The 21,093-nt window shown below is 30.2% G+C and overlaps 2 protein-coding genes across 3 annotated transcripts; one reads left to right on the plus strand and one right to left on the minus strand.

Annotated features, from left to right (window-relative positions):
• Nucleotides 1–648: 648 nt before the first annotated feature.
• Nucleotides 649–19,258, minus strand: LOC121119201 (uncharacterized). Of its 2 annotated transcripts, none has more exons than XM_040713824.1 (2): nt 19,219–19,258; nt 649–1,416 (listed from the first exon to the last, which is right to left on the minus strand). In XM_040713824.1, exon 2 carries the CDS (start codon nt 1,356–1,358, stop codon nt 903–905), a length of 456 nt encoding a protein of 151 aa, XP_040569758.1. In that variant the 5' UTR covers nt 1,359–1,416; nt 19,219–19,258; the 3' UTR covers nt 649–902. The 2 variants fall into 2 exon arrangements, with proteins under 2 accessions (XP_040569758.1, XP_040569756.1); XM_040713822.2 differs by having other exon boundaries at nt 19,127–19,250.
• On the plus strand, nt 1,553–5,709 carry LOC121119200 (LON peptidase N-terminal domain and RING finger protein 3). The gene is made up of 6 exons (XM_040713821.2): nt 1,553–1,954; nt 2,013–2,877; nt 3,204–4,080; nt 4,140–4,327; nt 4,393–4,589; nt 4,660–5,709. The coding sequence occupies exons 2-6, from the start codon at nt 2,337–2,339 to the stop codon at nt 4,744–4,746; spliced, it is 1,890 nt and encodes a 629-aa protein (XP_040569755.1). The 5' UTR covers nt 1,553–1,954; nt 2,013–2,336; the 3' UTR covers nt 4,747–5,709.
• Nucleotides 19,259–21,093: the final 1,835 nt, after the last annotated feature.

A 21,093-nucleotide genomic window follows, 5' to 3' on the forward strand; every position in this document is an offset into this window, starting at 1 on the left:
TAGCACGTGACTACACATATATTTTCAGATGCTGTTGATATAAAAATGGACTAATATTGTACAAAGTCAATTAGATTTTGCAATTTAATTTTTACCATAAAAGTACAAATCTCCCTACATGGGGTTAAGTAATTGACCCTTGGTTCACTCTAGATATTAGTAGAACTCACTTATATAGCTATAATCAGCTGTGACAAGAGAGGAAGAAGAAAAGGATTTAAACAAGGATATTTGCTAGAATTACTCCGATGTTAATCCCCAATTCTACTCTATGAGTCCAACAAGGACTTACAATTATAACCCTGCAAAAATCCTCAGGGATACGCTAGCTATTTTATGAGCACACACTAATGCTTAATCGGGGTTTGAATTTAATTGATATATTTAGGAAAGGATGTTAATTACTCAGGAGTTAAAAAATGAAAACTTGTAAGGAAAAAAAAAAATATTATTCAGAGTACCAATTCCAAGAAAAAAGTCCAGCTAAAAATTTCAAAGGATTTACATCACTACTAATGAGAGTGACAACGGCGAAGGAGGAATGAATAAAACTCCACTTTAAACTTACAGAGTTATAGTTATAGTCATAGTGAGAGTTTGCATATCGAACACAATAGGAGAAATGAAACACATGCTAAATATAGGAAATTATTAATGGTAATATACGTTGTATATTTTGAGAAATTACTTATGAAACTAAGAGTAGTTATTTAAAAAAATACCCAGATAATATAATACGCTATTATATAACGGGAGGGTAAGTTATAAGATCCGATAATTTTTAGATTATATAAGCTATAAAAATGAACACGGGATACAAAAAACTAGAATTACAATAAAAGAGAATAAGAAAAAGATATAATAGACGTTCAAACAAAAATATAATTTATTATTTTAGGATCCTAATAAGCAAATGAGGAAGGCTCACTCTCTGGCTCACCAGCGGATTCTGCCTCAGGACTTGCTCCCTCAGAGACAGGTTCATCATGGTTATCTTCTTTTGAATGGCTTTCACTTTCGGAACCGGCTCCTTCCGGACTGCTCTCTGGCTCACTAGATTTATCATCTCCATATCTCTCAGAAGGATAAGGCTTTGGAGGTCCATCCCTACGTCTTCCAGCTACTAGATCCATTTTAGCTTCTACTAAACGTGACAGCGCAAAGGCTGTGGGTTCCACTGTTTTCCATGCAGACAGAACCTGTCGCTGAGTATTACCACTGATCTTGTTCCACCATGGCTCAATCAAGGGATTTAAGAATGTGTAGGGATGTCCTTCGGGAAAAGGTGCATAGGATGTGTGGAGAATGTGGAAAAATACCAATAGTCCTAGGATTTCCTTTACTTTTGGAGTCATCATTTTCCTTTGCCGATCCAATTTGTAAATGTTATACACGTGTTCCTTAATTCGAACTGACCTGAAAAAGAAATCAAATTCAAATTCAATTTATTTATAAGAAGTACTCCTTCCTCTGCTTCAGTCCGGATAATCAGTAAAGTTCTAGAATTTTGCAGAAATCAGAGTATACATGAATATTTGAATTAATTGATATTATGTTATGTAGCAAATAATAATAAAATATTATGATTTATGTGGGAGTACCACTTTTTAAATTTATGTTGTGATTAAGTGTTGTTAATCTATACATAATAAAAAATACAGTGAGCAATGATTTCAATGAGTTTGGACAAGGTAAATTGTTTTTAAAATTGCGGGTTGCAGCTCGTTTCTCAAGTTCTACGTGGCTTTGAAATTTATCAGTACCATTTTCCTATTTGCAAATTTGAACAGTCATGTAGTTATTAGGCCCAAGAAAATGGCTGAGTTAATTGAGGTGGAAGCCAATAAGAGGAGGATGATTGTTATTATGAAGGTAAAATGCTGATCCATTTTATTAAGAGGATCATAGGCGAGTCAGGGAAATTTAACTCTGTCCTTAAACAAACGAATTACGGGTATGTTTATTAGCATTACTTAAATTTGGGTCTTATATAACATGTAAACATTTTGAAGGTAAAGAAAAGAAAGGGAGGAGCAGTGATCTCAGATGTGATGGTCTTGTATGTAGTGAAGAGGAGGCAGTTGAGAGAGCAAGCTAGAGAAGAATGCATGCCGGTATGACGTCACAAACCGAGTTCTTCTCTTTCTAGCTTGAAAACGAAAAGAAAACGTTTTGCAATAAAAAACATAGTTAGTAAAGTCAAAGCAAAGCTGAGAGAAGGTGACTCGTTCACGGATTTAACTATTGAACTTTTGTGAATTTTGATCATAATAATTGAGGATATCCCTGGTATGAATGTTAGAGATGGTATTTAAAGGCCATCAAGAGAAGAAAGAATGAGTGTGTGTCGATGTTGTAAGAGTGGAAGAAGTAGAAGTGGTACAGATGGGCCTGATATTGAGTATCATGACAAATTACTGAGTGAGCTTGAAAAGGTTCTTGAGGAGGGTTCCTGGGAAGAAGGTTTTTCTATCGCGCTGTATCTTCTTCGAAGCACGTGCCGAGAGTCCCTCGTAGAGAGGAGAAAGGCAGAGAAAGGGATTTTGCTTTGCCTGAGAATGCGAGCGATTGACCCTGGGACAACTGTGGCAGATGCTTGGACTTGCTCCGAGTGCTGGAGCGTGCTACAAGAGCCCATCACTCTCAAGTGTGGCCATAGTGTGTGCAAGGGATGTCTGACTCCATCCTGTTCGAAATGTGGACTCTATTCTGCTCGAGACCCTCATCCCAATCTCAATGTCCTTGTCAACGACATGGCACATAAATATTGGGACTCGGAACTCAAAGCTGTGGAGCTGAAAAATGAGGGAAACAAAAAGTTCAAGCGTGGAAACCTCCATGAAGCCCTGGAGGCTTATTCAGAGGCATGCAAATTGAGTAAGTCAGTGTTTTTATCTGGTGCAATAATAGTCCTTTTTTACGTAATGCGCCCTCTCCCGGTGAAATTATAAGAGAATACGTACATATGTAAAATGCATTCATACTTAATAGTGACGCATTATATAATCGTCCCATTATCCGGCCCCTCCTTTCTCTTCCAATCTCCCTGTAAGCGGGCGCTGTAATTCTATTTCAATTGTATAATATTGTTGTCTTTATATAATTGCTAACATTTGCGTAGCTCAAGCTTTTATATTGACATTACAACTTAGAAGTACATTAGCATAATAATGAATCTCACTACCTTCATCATTTATTTACAGATCCCAACGATGCTTCTTTGCATAATAATCGTTCCAATGCTTATTTCAAAATTAATGAGTATGAAGCTGCGTTAAAAGATGCAGAAACAGCCATTAAGTTACGTCCAAATTGGACTAAGGCATACTATCGTAAAAGTGTGGCACTACGTAGACTTAATCGAGATGAGGATGCGTTTAAAACCCTTTATCAGTGTCTCATACTCGATAAAGATCCTTCTGTGCTCATTCAAAATGAAATTTGCTCTCTCCTTACCCAAATGAATCTTACTTTCCGAGAAGATTTAGACGAAAAAACTCTTAAAATCCTTGAAATATATCCTGCTCTCAAGGCTAAACAAAAAGAATCGATAGAAGTTATCCATCTAATTAAGGATGCCACAAATAGCATTGAAAAGTTTTTGCGAACAATGACCTCACCTAAACGTCTTCCTGTTGATTCTAAACAAATTGATGCCTCGGACTACGAATGTCCATTGTGTTTTAGACTTTTTTGGGAACCTGTCACAACGCCTTGTGGTCATACTTTTTGCAGGAGTTGTCTTGATCGTACATTTGATCACACACCACTTTGTGCTCTTTGTAAATTCGATCTCGCTGATTTTCTGGCTTCTAGAAATGTTGCCCCATGTGAATTTATTGTTCAGAGCCTTCGTCGGTTATTGCCGGATGCCTATGACGAGCGGAAAAGACTTCATGATGAAGAAACTCGCGATCTCATCGGAAAGGAAACACCTATTTTTGTATGTACCATGAGTTTCCCATCTGTACCCTGTCCCTTGCATGTATACGAGCCAAGATACCGCCTTATGATTCGGAGATGTATGGAGACAGGTACTAGAGAGTTTGGTATGTGTCCTCCTGGAACGGGTAGTGAACCGTAAGTCCCAACTCCTTCCAGCTTTTTCTCTTAAGGTTTAATTATAAAATATTTTCCAGATTTGCCGATTATGGTACTATGTTAGAAGTCAAGAGTATTAAATACTTTCCTGATGGACGCTCCGTTGTTGGTGCAGTCGGGGGAAGGCGTTTTCATGTTTTATCCAGGAGATCTCGTGATGGCTATAATGTAGCTAATATTGAATTCTTGGTTGATGATACTGTCACAGACGAAGAAGAGGTCCAAGGTAAACTTTGTTTTATGTTCATTTTTTAGAAAAAACTATCAATATTATATTGTTGTAATTTACAGAGATTCAAGAACTCCATGATGTTACTCATAAGTTGACTTGTGATTGGTTCAAGTCAATGAAGTCTCAACTACAAGAGGAAATAGAGTCCCATTTCGGTCCAATGCCAGAAAAAGAACAGAACTACTGGAAAATGAGCTCTGGTCCATCCTGGATGTGGTGGGCTCTGGCCATTCTTCCCCTAGATCAAAACACTCAAGTATGGATATAATAAGATCAATGCTATTATTTTCATAATTAATTATATATGATTTCTTATTCATTTGCAGATAAAAATTCTTTCAAAAAATTCTCTCAAGGAACGATTAAAATCCATGAAACGAATCCTTTATTTTATATCTCGTAAAAAAACATAATCAACACGCAATCCATTCTTTTTAACAAATGAACAATTTCAAAATCGCATCACAAGATATATTTCCACAATTAATGCGTCAGACTCATACCTAAAAGGAAATGCCGCGTCTATACTTTAAACACTTAAAAATTGTTAAGTTTATTTGAATTGTTACATTACTGATGTTCCAATGAATTTTGTCATTTCCACGTTAGTGTTCAACGTTTTATAAATATATTTATTACCAAAAATCCCCCCTCATTATATCGTATGACTAAAGTACTCGCAATAATTTATATTGTACATACTTGATACGTCACTTATGTATTAGTCAAATATTTGTTTATTTTTTCTAAAGAAATGATAAATATGTGTTTTTTAATGCTCTTTTTAAGTATATACTCTTAGTTCTTATGTAACAAAAAGTAAGAACAAGGATTAAAACATTGATGTAAACAGTATTTTCCGTTTAATTTCTTAACTCAAATCCACCAATCATATTATTCCTCCAATACACTACCACGAATTCATTCTCTTGGATTTTTTTTAAAAATTTGTTGATCCTGCTTACAGTGACTGTAATTTTTTGTTTTGTTTTGTTTTTTCTACAAAAAAAAAAAAAAAATACAGGACCATTTAAGTGTTCAACCCTGCCTGCTTTTTCTGCTACGTAACTGGTTATGAAATATAGCTGATTAATTATTTATATAAGAATTTTCAGAAATTTCCCGGACTTTTTTGTGTTGTTGAACAACTGAAAAAAATCTAACTCAACTGCTAAGTTACCAAAAATTATGTTAAAAGCAAAGTAATTTACAGGCAATAAGATGTAACAAAATTCGACGTAGGGGCCATTGGACTGGAAGATATTTCAAATTATGTAACTTTACTTAGTATATTCTATTTTATTGTTCTAATACTTTTTTAAGACATAATCATAATATTCATTTTCACTATCATAGGGAATATAAATTTCAAGAAATCAATGCTGTTATTTAATTTATTTATTATTCCAATTATTTGGTATGATCTAATGTATATTAGATTTTACATTTTTAATATATCGACTGAAGTAAATACAAAATGAGTGATACGCCATTTTAAGGGTTCTTGTATGCTAGAACTATTTACAATCACAATTTATTTTCTTGCATTTACAAAATGTATATTTTAAAAACTTATTGCTTTAATTTAAAACCATTTTAGGCCCCATAATTTTGGATGAGGAAACAAATTAGAAAGAGATGCATCCATCAAGGAAATCAGGGAACACAAATCCTTGTATTCATACCGGTGCTTCTGCGTCAGTCAAATTCACGACGTTAATTTATTCAGTCTCTCAATTATTGAACTTGCTTGATTAAACATGGAATACCCCATTTTTGATACAATTTATGTGGCCAGCTCTGTGAGGTTCTACATTATTTATTTTCTCTATTGTGGGATAATAAATTGTCCTTTCATACCTTGAGCCACTATTTTTCTTATAAATATATTGATTCATAATTTTTTTGATGACTTATTCTTAAGTTATCAGATAAATTCTCTCAGGTATGAGTCATGTCTTGGAAGCTCAATGTACAATTTTGAAAATCCTCTCTAACATACATTTTAAACCTCAAATGCATTTTCTTATACATATGTAACGTACTACAAAAACTCTAACTTAAAATAAAATTCAACAAAAATGTATTAATCTGCAACTATTTTCATATCTACAACGAACCGAGTAGATTTATTATTATATTCCATAAACAGACCGGCAAAAAGTAATCAATATCTTCGATACCACGAGCGAGTAAGAAGGTTATTTGATTAGTTCAGGAGCCTAAAATGTATTTATGACACTTTTTTCTTATGTAACAAATGTGCAACAAAATCAGTTAGAGGTATTTTCGGTGAACTAGGATACAGTTCTCTTCTTTCTTTTTTTTTTTTTCAAATATCAAACAAATGCAAGTAAGGAAGCTAAAAAACATTTATGATGAATTAATTTATAAAAATAAGTCGCTGTCTTCACTTAGGCCATAAAACTCTTTGTATTATGTGTGCCTCAGGATACTCGTATGATTTCGAGGTGTATACTGGGAAAGACAGCAATCCTCTGGGAAGAAAAGAGAATGAGTCGGATATAAAAGCATTTTAAAATATTGTGGTGCGGTTGAGCTGAAAGATTGAAGGAATCTTAGGTATATACTGTACATAGACGATCATTACTTCTTTGAATTAGTTAGTGTAGCTTGCCAAAGAAGGTATATTTTCACTTGGCACGGTTAGGCCTAATAGGTTGGCAAACTGGAAATTTCAAACTGAGAAAGACATAAAATCACACGGAAGAGGTTTTTCCACCCAAATAGTTACATGGTTAGATGGTGTCGATGTACTTAGCGTAGAATGTTATTATATTAAACTTATATTGTTGCTCTCATCCCTGAATAGTGAAAGTCCTGTTTCTACAGTTCAATGGTTTGATCAGACAAAGAAAATATTGACATAAAATGTCCAAATATCGTGTCGCGCTATAACATGTATATGGGAGGTGTATATTTTTGATAGAGCTCAAATTCATTCTTGGCTTCTTCATCGCAAAGTTCATGGCAATTAGAAAAGACTGTTATAATTTCGTGCAAATGTAGAAGAAGCTCTTTTTAAAATTTCACGTAGTATTGCTACAAAACGAGGAAGACATTCTACTGATACTGAGCTCATGTTAGATGAAAAGAAGCAAAGAGGTCCAAATTCTCATGTTCCCATAAAAGAAGTGAGACAAGCTGGAGTTGAGCACTTCATGAATTGGAAGGAGAAGAGACAAACATGCAATATGCCAGGATAGCATTTAATGACCCGTGTAGATTGCAGTCAATGTGGCGTGGCACTTTGCTTTAATAAAGATCACAAATGTTTTCTTACATTTCATACGAAATATTTAAAAATATATTCTGATATCATATGAACAATAAAGTGTTTTAATGCATGCCTATTTTTTTTTTTAAATTTTCTATGTTTTGATATTACGGTCAACGTCAATTAATATCTTTTTGTTTTATATTTTGTACCAAATATGCCATTTGTTGTATATTAGTAAAATCACTTATTTTTTTCAACTGATATATCATATTGTAAATTTCAAAAAAAAAGTTGAATTCATAAAAACCATATATTGAAAATCAGGTATTTTCAACAGGTGGCCCGTGGATGCATTGTCTTAAAAGAGTGTAAAAAATTACTCAATTTTTTCAACCATGTAACGGACTAAATATAAATGTTAACAAAATACTACTAAACCTATAAATTATAATTGTATGGACACATAATTATAAGGGTTTTCAAATGTTTCATGTTAGTATTACACGTCTTAGTTATCCATTTCTCATAGGCAGCATTAATTTATAATTTAAAAATAATCTAAAAAAATTATATTCAAGAAAAAACGTTAGGTGAAACGCCATTTGATCCTATGGATGGGGTCAAATGTAGTTTTGTGTCAGTACTTATGTATTCGGTTAAGTTTTAGGACCGGTCTTTGTAATTTTTCCTAAGAATGTCGATGGTTTATTATGTCAAATAAGACGTAATGTATATATATTCAGAGCATTGCACATATCTTGTAAAAAAATATTCCTATTTTTAGAATAATGCAATAAATACGAATATATCATATTTATATAATATATTTTATTATATAATAGAAAAATTGAAAAAAGAAAAAACACCCCCAATGACGTCACAATGAATTGATTTTAACTTCTTTAAGAACCAACAAGTGGGACTGGATGGGAATGAACTGGACTGCAGTGCTCGGTCCTCAATAAAGCCCGACATATAACTAGTCAAATGGGCGTATCAGATATTTTAGAAATAACTAAATAAAATGATAAAGTTTGAAATTTTGTTATAGCTTATTTTCACCAAAAAACTCTTACCTACATTTCACAATAGAATTAATCATGTTTATTGTTTAAGCTAACTGTATTGTGAAGAAGTTCATTATAAAAAAATAATTTTAAATTACGAAGAATGTCCCCTATTTTTATTTTAAATCGATGAAATAGGAACATTCTAGGTAGGGACGAAGGTTAAGGGAGGTCTTTAAAGAAAGTAAAATCGATCCATTGTGCATTGTGGGTGTTTTTCCTTTTCAATTTTTCCATTATATAATAAAATATATTATATAACTAAAAAAAACATATTATGTTTTTTTATATTGCATTAATGAAAACATAAATATTTTTTGCAATACATATCTCATTTGGCTTAATAATTCACCCACCTTTTTAGAAAAAAATCTTAGGACCGACTGTTGAGGATCAGTACCAAGAATTGGCAGTCTTAAAGACCAGTCATAAGGTTATAAGGGCTTGATGCTCTGAACATAACTAATCAGTTACAAAAAAAAAGAGCCCCATATAAAATAATTTTTCTTAAGTATCCATTCTTTCTACAAAATATTTAAAAATATATATACTATGGGGTTCCTCAAGGTTATCAAGAGCATAAGGCAAATTAGCAAACGACCCTATTTAACCCATTAGAACCTTTGTGTGGACTTTTCTACGTCTTATAATAATGGTTCTATCTGTAAACCTGGTCCAGATATTCTTCTAATCTTCGTTCCGACGAAAACAAAAAATAAATCATCGATGGTCTTAATACGTTCTTTTCACCTCTCTGATGTAAATACATTAATGCCATTAACCCTTCTGTTTTAATTTTAGTTATGTATTTCTTTGATAAAATTGTAATTGAAACATTAGTTTACAAATTTTAACATAATTTTTTCAAATTAGGAAATGCTTTTTCATATGAATTTTGCACGTAGAAAAATCTATGCACAGACAATAAGGTATTTTTTAACTATTATTATACTATCCTACGCTAATCATTTACCATGAAATTAAGAATTTGTTATAGTTACTCAAACTAATTGTTATTTAACATTATACATACGTGATTGTTCATTTGACACCTAAGTTTGTGATGATTTTATAATAATTTTCTTACAATAAAAAAAAATCCATATTCAATCCTAGTATTAATTGACAAACTTATCAGGAATCTGTAATTAGCTTCTCTGTATCAAATCTAGTTTTAGAGAATTTTTGATTTGAACTGTTTTAGTATTTTTACCTTTTTTATTGGTTTAAGACATCTTTTGTGTAAAAAAATTTTTTTTTTAAATCAGTAATGCACAAAAGAATTATTTTTATTCTCTGCAAGATTTTATTTTAATTTCAAATATGTGCTTGCATTTTATATGCAAGCAAACTCTAATTTAAAGTTTAATAATCAACTGTATTTTAAGGTTTTTGTCTGAAAAATAATAATATCTTGGTTTTTAGCATGAACAAACTAAAAGAAATATAAATCACCCGCAAAGTTTTTTGTGACACTTTGCAGCTTGTTATTTAAAAAAAGTGACATGCTCAGAAGAATTTTATGTGAGAAACATATGTACATATTATTTTTTTATTAAATAACATTATCATTAAGGGAGTTGTATTATTTAGCCACAAGACTGTGCTACTCTCTGTCGTCACTTTCTTTACATACTAATTTAAGTAAATCACGCTCATCCCAGTGATGTCAATCGTATGAATTTTTAGCTGGCCTGTTTTTTTTGGAATTGGTAATCTGAAGAATAAATTTTATTTTCCTTAGCAGTTGTCATTATTATTTAATTCCTGAGTTGGAAACTTCCTTTTTTAAATATATATGTATTAAGATCATTGGACATTTCTTACAAAAAATATTTCTGTTTTTATTAGTGCAACATAATCAATACGAACATTTCAAATTTTTATTGAGTTATTTAATTTATTATATTATATAACGGAAAAATTAAAAAAGAGAATTACCCTCCACGACATGACTTAGGATCGATTTACCTTCTCTTAGGACGGACAAGTGGGACTTGAATAGACTACAGTGCTCGGTTTTAAATAAGGACCGACATAACCCTAGTCAAATAGACGTATCATGGATGGGTTTAAATGTAGTTTTGAGTCAGAACTTATCTTAGGACCGGTCCTTGTAATTTTTCCTAAAAATATCGATTGTTTATTATGTCAAATAGTGACGTATGGTATTTATATTAAGAGCATTGCACATTTCTTGCAAAAAATATTCCTGTTTTCAGAATAATGCAATAAATACGAACATATCATATTTATACATAGTTATATAATATATTTTATTATATAATGGAAAAATTAAAAAAATGAAAAACACCCTCAATGACGTCACAATGGATCGATTTTAACTTCTTTAAGGACCAACAAGTGAGGTTAGACTGGACCGCGGTCCTTGATCCTAAATAAGGATTGACACTTTGAATATGCTTTGCATCAGAAAAGTAGGGCTAAAATTAAATTGGACTTATACACCCTTCCCCCCTAGGAGGAAAGAGATTGGAAAGAAAGAAGATGTTGAAACAATTGAATGAAACATCACGTATATTTAATTCATTTTACGTATATAAACCCCGTTTAACTCCACTTTAGAAAAAGTGTTGGTGACATGATTTAAATATAAAAGAAATCCTTCTAGCTCCTGCAACTTTATAATTTAATGTATTGAATGAGCTTATAAATAAAATTCTACATAATTGAAAGGATACTTTTTCAAGCATATATTCCCTCAAAAAACAGTCACTCAATTTATATAAATTTAATGAAACTTATTCAGTATGATAGTCTATAGTATCTCCTACATTTAAGTATAATAAGATCTTGCAATATTTGAAATGGAAGAATTATGAACCGAAAACTAAAATTCCCCCATTTTACCCCACCCTACCTATATTGGATATTTAAAAAATGACGGCAACATCCAAAAGTAGGAAGTGGATAGTAATAATCTTTTAATTTAATCTAGAAGGGGAATTAGAAAACACAAAAAATAAAAATTATGTTACATAGAGAACTGTAGAAGTAATTTATATGCTATGGTGTGTATTCTAAGACTTCGTTAGGACGGACTCCTTGATCTAATATTCTATATTGGTAGGAATTACAAACTGTAATCTGATACTTAATTAACCGAGTAATGTCATTAGAAAACAGAATTAAGTCTAAGAATACATACTTTTTATTTAATATATATATGTATATCTTTTTTTACGGTAGCAAATAGCCTTCAAGTGACAACCCTTCCTCGACTTCCAATGTCACCAGCTTATTATTTTAACTACCACTCCAAGGTTTTAAAATGTAAGTGGTTCCACCTAACCACCCTTATGATACATGAAACATTTCTTTATTCTTTACAAACGGCTCTGCCCAATAGTAAAAAGTAGAATAGTGGTCAAGACTTTTAAAGATCGGAATTGTGTTGGATTTGAATATGGAACTTTGTTTACGACTAAACTTTTGAATTAATATTTCAGAGAACAATTTTTCTGAGAGTTTTGGTCATAATGGTGATTATTTCTTACATAAATCTATCATTTTAAATTGAATATTAATAAAATATGCAGAATTTAAATATAAATAACATGTGACCTATAGAAGCCACATAATGAGAACCACAGGTTGTAAAAACTGATTCAATTGAAATCAATTAAAGCTAACTTACAATTAATTTGATGACAAAGAAAAACAAAAATTAATTCATCATTCAATTGGAATTCAAGGATTTTGTATTTCATAACATTACGTCAGTGTATTAATTGTGATTACTGCGTTCAAACAATCAAACATTTCAGAGATAATATACTTTTTATCAACCATGAATTATATTGCCAGACAAATTAATGCGCGCAATTATTAAAAAAAAAAAAAAAACCTACACTAAACTATTTATATGATGTACAAAAATTTTATACCAAATATGTATTGAATAATACCTACGAGTATCAAAGGGGCTATTTTGAAGAAAATCAATTGAAATATATAGTTAAAAAATTGTCAAAGGGGGAATGACTTACAACCATACAAAATTATGCAGTTTGAATGTAAGAAGAAGACTCCCCTAGTATTCAAAAGGGTTCATTATTATGATTCTAAATCTTATAGTTCGAGATGAAATAATGTTTTTTTTTACTTCAACTCCTCCAAAATGACGGAGGAATTTTGAATTCCGCCTAGCTGCCAAATTCTACAGCAAAGTTATCAATGGGAGATAACGCAATTTCATTTTAAATTAAACAATATTAATTGAATACGACGTAGTTAAGGATTATCACTTCAAGGACTGAGTTTTTGTAAGACTCTGTATATCATCTATTACAGTTTTTCATTGATTTCAACTTGTCTTTATTTATAATTATTAAAAAAAATATATATACTCCAATTACTGTGATCAATGTTTTTTTTTTTAACCGGCTGATTTAAATAACTTATTTATGTAATCATTAAAATTATATATATATATACATACTTATAAGTTTTCGCCTATTTTATATTAACAACTACTATTAACTATGATATGAATAATTCAATAAATCTGCCGCCTTGGATGATTATGTCTAGTAAAAAAAATGTAATACATTTGAATGTAACCTTCATAAATTAACATATTTTCAAGTTTTTTGTTCTTTTTTTCAGTATACTTTTTGGTTATGTCATAGAAATAAAGCATTTGTGTATGTCCCGCCAAAATAAATGGTAGTTAATTTATTAATCTTTGGTTATGATAACTAATTATCGATGGGCAGATAAATTTTCTAATAATATTTCAAATTTGTTGACTTCTACTGTCACCATTTTAAATTTTCCTCTACCATTCCAAGGCTTTAAAATAAAAATGGTTCCACCAAACCACTAAAATGAGATATGAAAAATGTAATTTATAGTTTTAATCCTTAAATGTTTATTGTTACACATAGGAAATATAACAACAAAACGGTTTTCCCCTGATAAAATTATTTTCAAGGAAAAAAAAGAACATTTTAAAGGTTAAATCAATTTTTTTATTTAATTTTGTCAATTTCTTTTTTTCTATATTTCGTAACTTAACCAATCAAAATAATAGTTAATTAAAGAAAATCATCATTTGGTACAGTAGTACTACTAAGTTATTTTAAAAAATCCTACTTGGATCATTCCATCTAGGTCTTTCAAAGTTTTCGATCCATATTCTTAATGAAAAGAATCCAAAAATTTATACATTTAACATTAATGATTGGGATAATCTATAGTTTATTTTGTCTTTTAAGAATGTTGGATATTTCAACATTCAATGAAGCTAACAGAGTGATGAAGGAGGACCCAAAAAGATCCGTCCTAACTCCTTTGAAGGCTTCTCCTTAACAGAAAGAAATACGTATAGTTTTGAATCAAGTAAAAAATAGCTCATACATGCAAAGTTTACAGTCATAATATTAGATAATGAAAAGGATCGAAGAATGTTCATCCTTTTTACAGATCGTTCTCTAAGAGAACCAATATATCGAAGTTATTGAATACCATCCCACTCAATATGTTTTGTAAATTCATCCCTCCACAGAAGCTTATGGAGTTGAGACGAAGTCCGATAAGAGCCTCAGTTGTTCCTCCTGGACTTATCCCATTTGATTTTTAACACCGCTCTTGTGAGTGATAACGTTTAATAATTAATTAAGTATATTTAATATATATCTCTATGTACATGACGTGTAAGTATTATAAGTGTGTATGTCACTGACAATACATATAAGGGGGTTTTCTTGGAATTTCTCCGGGTATTACTCTTAAGTAAAATTCTCGTGATATTCCGTATTAAACTATTTCATTATCTAACTATAGGTTTCATTTAATAAATTGTCTATATTCCACAAAAAAATAGCTTGTTCATCAGTTGCCATTTTGTTAAACGAGTTATGGAATTCAAAAAACTGGTCCCACGGACTCTAATAAACAATCCGCGCACTATAAGGGATAATTATAAAAATGAAGAACATGGGAATTAAAAATATTATATGATTAAGACTAGTTCAAAATAGATTATTTCTACTTAAAATATAAATCGAAATATTTAAATTTCGCAGTATTTATTATTTACCCGGATACCGTTATTTAAAAATTTGTTTCGTGTAAAATGAGAAACCTTAGTATCTATTGGCTATTAATTATGTAAAAACTACAAAAAGAAGACAAAGATTATGTTAAATCCTACATACATTAAATGCCGTCATAAGTTACGAAAAGTACAAGTTTTAATTGTAGAAGCCATTTGTACAAGTTGCAACCAAAAAATAGATCAAAATGAAGTACATGACATCAATGCATATTTGGTAATTAAAATGACTAATTATATAATTAAATCAAGCGTAATGAGAAGAAAAAAGGATAACTTTTACAATATGCTTATAAATGTAAGAACTTGCCTAGAATTCGCTACTTGTACACAACATATATAGATAATTATGGACATATTAAAAAATAAAACCTTATTTATAAAATATGAATAATACTTTATTGAATCGGTTATTTGATTCTTAACAAAAAAAAATTTAAAATAGTTTCCTTATCCCCATTGAATTTATTCTCAACTAAGGATTCCCCAAGGATTTCTGTCATATTATGTTATACTCAAATATATTAATAGTTTTGATCCAATGGTGAATATAGACAATAAATTTAGCTCCTAATCTCATTTGATGTATGTTAATAAACTGACTCTCAATCATATATAAATACAAAACAAAGAAATCATTGCAATATCGATTCCCTTATATTATAAAAGGGCAATGTTATTTATGTAATCCTATTAATCTAAGTATCTACGATCTAGGAACAGATTATATTTAATATAATCCGTTCCCAGATCGTAGAATAATTCTTAGAGACACTAAAATTCAATTAAATCTACATAATACATATATACTTTTGGTTGTATTAGTATGTGGATCAGAGAGGAGATTCTTTTTGTATCGTGATCATCTATGATAGTCCATGGTCTTTGAAAGATTGCACAAAACTCATTGCTACATAATTTAGACGGAATAGTAAATATTTATTTTATTAAATAATATATAATAAATTACATATTATGTAACTCTATAATATTGACAAAACATTCCGTTAATCAAATTTGAAGAGATAATGACTAAGTTGATATCAGTGTGACTATGTGTTTGTTTAAAACTAAATCAAACACAAGTTTGCAAATAAAAGTTATTTCGACAAAAAAAAATCCCAAAATTAGTATCAGTGAACAGAGGAGGAGGTACTTAAGATCAAAGTGACTGAGAATGAGCTAATACTATATGCTAATTTAACTAAGAGGAATATAGGACAATTAATTAATAAGTGCTTTTCTGTTCATTAAAATATCTTCATAATTATATGTGAAAATATATTTTACTAGCCAAGGATTTTTATCTATTGTTTAACTATACGTTTTATACTTAATAAGAATAAATTATTTTACTTCACAATAACAATTTTTCTGTTTACAGATAGCAGAATTTTGCATTGAAGAATGAAATCTTTTTTTCTATTTACTTATGTCTTTAAAAAATAATTAAGAAATATACAGTGTAGAAGGATCCTTGTTCTACTCCAGATATTAGTGGAACTCATTGCATAAGCCTTTACATTACAGAATTTATTTAATTCAAAAACTAATTGGTAAATTTATTTAATTATTTACATATCGATAAATCTACTTGTATTTGACCAAATTCTGTTTGAGTTAAATCATATTTTGTAGAATGAGCGTCGATACCATAAAAATAAACTATACTTAATATTGTTTGCATGGAAAGGGACTCACTGGAGGTTTATATCGGAACATTACATAGAAAATAAAGAATAAAAATATTGCTTCTTTAATGTATTTTTTATTATAAATGGTCTCAAGGTTAATATTAACCTAAGATGGTCTCAGTTTAACCGTTATGTTCATAATATGTAAAATTAAGTTTAAATGCAATTTTAAAACATTTAATTGTCTTTGATAAGTGGAATGTTAAGAGGGATTAAATGTTTAAGAGTAATCCTAACTACCAACCATACTTTGTAGTTTTTTTAATATATATTAAAATAATATGTTAATTACTCATATTGAAGCTTTACAACAGGGGATTAACTAACTATTGTTTCTATATATGATTGATTGTGTCTCTAAATTCGTAAATAAAGTTAATATCTTGCCATACTTTGAATTTTATTATATCTCTCAAATTTGTATTCCAAAAACAGAAATATAATTCTTCGCCAATTATGGGGATATTCTTCAATAGCAGTTGTTAGTTATTCACAGCTAAACACGGGTTAATTTGAGTTCGATCAGTCAAGAGAAAATAGATCATCATGTTTGTGGGATTACACAGTGTTCTATTTGATAATTCTGGAAATACTGAAAATGATATGATCTACTTAATGTGCAAATAAATATCGGCAAAATTTGTCGTAATGAAATATCTACTCCTTATTGTTTCTTTTTAATTTGAGATTTTTGGGACATACCTCGACAAATGCGAAGGATGGTTTCTAAACAAATTTAACTAGGGCCAAGGGGAGGTCAGGGTTTTAAATTTTGACCCAGGGTACTCTAAAAATTGTATTCTAAGATTATAATTATACTTTTATTGATCCCATCAAAATTTATTTTGTACAAGAATATAGGAAAGATAGTGCAATAAATATTTTGAATTTGTAGACACTCGCTTTGCATAAAACAACACGATGCTAAAACATTCACGATAATTCATAGAAAGAAATATAAAAATATACATGACTTCCCCGTGACTTTATTCTCTCCTTTGTCTATTCTAGGGGTCAGCAACCTTTTGGAAAGGTAGGAGCTCAACACCTATATAGTGTCATGGGAGAGGGCCAATCAGCTATCGCTGTAGGGTCATGGTGGAAAACTATGTTATTGAATATTTAATTGATTTTCTGGGTGTTTTTAGAAAAAAAGGACTCAATATACTTGTATTTAAACAATACCCATATTTTTTTAGTACAGGAATTATAATAAAGAAATGAAATATAAACACAGTTTAAAAGAAAAATCGATATTTGACTTCTCTAATCTGTAATCTATAGATGCAAAGAAGGCAATTTCTGAAGGCTCTCAACTGTCATTTTGGATTAGGTTGCCTATATTTAGATGATTCTCTATGATAACATGGTGGGTTGATCAAAATTCAAAACTTAAGTAATGGTGGCAAAAGGTTATACAAAAAAATTTATTTGTCTTTTTTTTTTTGAAAAATATACTTGTTTGATGATGTTTAAAAAGATTTTTGACGACCTTTTACTAATTAAAGCTCCCTCTCTCCTACTATGGTCTATCCCAGTTTGAGATACACTAATCTAAACTTTTTCATCCGTCCTCTATTTCGAAAGTTTTCAACCTATTTACCATGAGCTCTTAAAAAAAAGTTAAATCAATCTTCCCTAGCGAAAAAATTAATAAAAATAACTGACTATATGAAATAAATATAAATTGATTTTAAAAGCAAATTGTCTGGCAGTATTTCATTGTGCAATTCGGCAGTGTCATAAAGTAATCCGGTAATGGGATTTTTTTTCTTCATTTTGTATTTGTTCTTATCCGGTGTTGACTCTATGTCATATGCTAGTTAAATCATAAGTTACAAAATGCAATTCATTATTACATTAATAGGACGATCAAATATCCTTTTCTCATCAAACATGTCTTCTGTTTACATCTCGCCTGGGAACTTTTTATAAATTAATGATATGAACGGTTTTTTTGTGGGACCAACGTTAAAAATCCACTTGAAATGCAAATAAAATAAAATTCAAAGAAAGACATAAATTAAAAATGTTGTTTACACTCTATTTTGTTGTCAACTGTGGATTTTTTACTTATTTTCTCCCCATTAGTGACCTCAACGTTGATTGGTTAAATTTGAATTAACACTTGTAGAGCTGTGAATAATTTTGCAACAACTACTAAATAATATAGCATAGTTTGGAAGAATTGGCTAACTACGAATTAAATTTTTGAAAAGAAATTTTAAAAATCCATAACTATTTATGTAAATTTTGGAAAAAAAATTGAAAAATCAAAGTTTTAAGTGAATTTCAAATATTAAACTTTAAAAAAAAAAAATATTAAACTTTCTAGTAAAAAGTAAAAATTCTTTTTTTTGGGGGGATGGGTGGGGGGTGTGTGTGTGGATTGCTACAGCCCTTTCATCCCTCCCACTGTGGACGCCCCTGGTGCTAAATACCCATTTTTTTTAAAGTAAAAATATGCCACCCTATAACTAATAATATATCTAACGGAAAAACTTAATGTTTTAAATTGAAACATACATTATTTTGATAGATAAATTGAACTAGATTAAAGAGATTTAACCCTAGGAAATAAATCTAGAATATTTATATGTATATATTTATAAAATATGAAGAAACGTCATCTTGAGACATAAATAATAATATGACTGAAAGAACCTGAGAATGAGTGTCGGAAAATGAGGAATGAAGAAAAAAGGGTATTACTTGAACGATGTAACAATGATGTAATAATTAATATTGTTTACACAGCACCAACACAACCACTTTGGTAATTATAAATATGTATGTCAACTTACTTTGTACCTCGACTGTAGTAGCACTTTAAATAAAATGTTGGAATTGAAGAATATTCTATTTATAAGTAATGATTTTTTAGCAAAAAAAAAAAAAAAAAAGATGTCAGACAAGCCCTGACTTGATTCCTCCTCACCCGCTTCATTTTATTTTTTTTTTTTTTTTATTGGTGAGGTTTGGGAGTTGTATATAGAAGTATATATTATCTATGTTTTTTAGCAAAATAAAAAAAGTTTATACAAAAAGTTTGACCATATAATTTACAAATCCATAAAGGTTTGAACTTTTCGTTTCACTATCCAAATGCATCAGATTGGCTATTATTATGATGATATTCATCTTTGTTTATTTTGATTTAAACTAGCTGTAATGACCCAAACAACCAATTAAATAATATTGTATGTGTTAAGCTATAAAGAACCGGGAAGCTATCGTTTAAACTTTATAAAGATTTATTTTGAGGCTGCTCTGTGTATTTTGCAAAAACACGCATCATTCATCTTAATGGTATATGAAGCTTCAACACACATCCATTCACGTATATTCAATTCATAGGTATGTATGTACGTTTATGTAGGTATAAAAAAAAATATTATTAAGGATATATTAAAAACATACTTATCTCTGGATATGATGCTCCCATATCTCCATCACTTCGTTACTTTTATTGTATCTCTCAACCTATACGTCTGAAAGAAACAGAGAAAGACCCAAAATTAGTTGGTTCCGTTTTAAGTAATTTTTCTAGAGCCATATTTCGGTCCAGAATGGACTGAAATTGGAAATTTAAAAAAAAAGATTTTCTTTTCCAAGATTTAAAGAGTAATTTTTAGGGATGTATCAGTTCCAAAAATTTTGACGTGCCGTCCTAAGTTTTTAGCACATATCCGAATCGCACTCAAAAACCGTCTCATAGATAGAAAGGAGTTTTTGTAAGAGCGGGAGGAGAAGGCAGGAGGTAGGCATATGGTACACCTGAATTAAGATCCTTGTTAATATCAGCTACCTGTTATTTAATTTTAGAGATATAAAATGAATTTCTGCTTTATAGATGAGACCCCTCTACATTTAAAATAGCATTAGTATAGGGAAAATATTGTAATTATATTTAAATTCATATATTTTTATTTTGTTATGCATTTTTAAATCAATTTACAACAAAGATGGGTGGGAATTCTTGTTTTAGAGGGAGATGTTACTACGTACACAAATTTATTAAATAATAAACAAAGCAGAAGAAATACCTTTTCTTTTTCTAATCGCTATACCTATTTTTTTTCTATACACACATGCCATCTTTACTCATAGAGCAATCTGAGATAAATTTTGTCGTCATAGATATTAATAAGCCTAATTTAAACTTTATTAGGCCTAAATTGAGAATAATGGCAAAATACTCAAGTGTTTTAAATATATGTAAAAATTTTATATACGCCATTCAATTGGTACACTGAAGTATTTTACTATAATATTATGTTAAATGATGCTTTGTTAAGGCCTCTTTAAAGTTTGAGAACTTTTTTAGGACCAATAACAGGAACGAGACAGAACTGGACTGAATAAAATGTGGGATGGTACCGATTTTATGTCTGATATTAAAAAAATAATTAGTTTAGTCTTAGCAAAATTATAACGGTCTCAGATGGCCCTAAAATTTCCAAACCGAATCCCAACACGTGTAGCTAGCTAATTCTTCCAAACTATCAATGGTTATAACAGGTATAAGCCAGAAAAGTAGCACACAAAATGACAGCTGAGGACACAAATACAGTTTAGATGTGTGTTTTAGTAAGGTTTAAGACATTATCATACCGATCTTGTGATAATAACAAAAAAAAAGAGAAATTTACATTTCTCAAAAATGTGATTTCTCCCTA

The sequence above is a fragment of the Lepeophtheirus salmonis genome, chromosome 6 (assembly GCF_016086655.4).
Source record: "Lepeophtheirus salmonis chromosome 6, UVic_Lsal_1.4, whole genome shotgun sequence".
Classification (NCBI taxonomy): domain Eukaryota; kingdom Metazoa; phylum Arthropoda; class Copepoda; order Siphonostomatoida; family Caligidae; genus Lepeophtheirus; species Lepeophtheirus salmonis.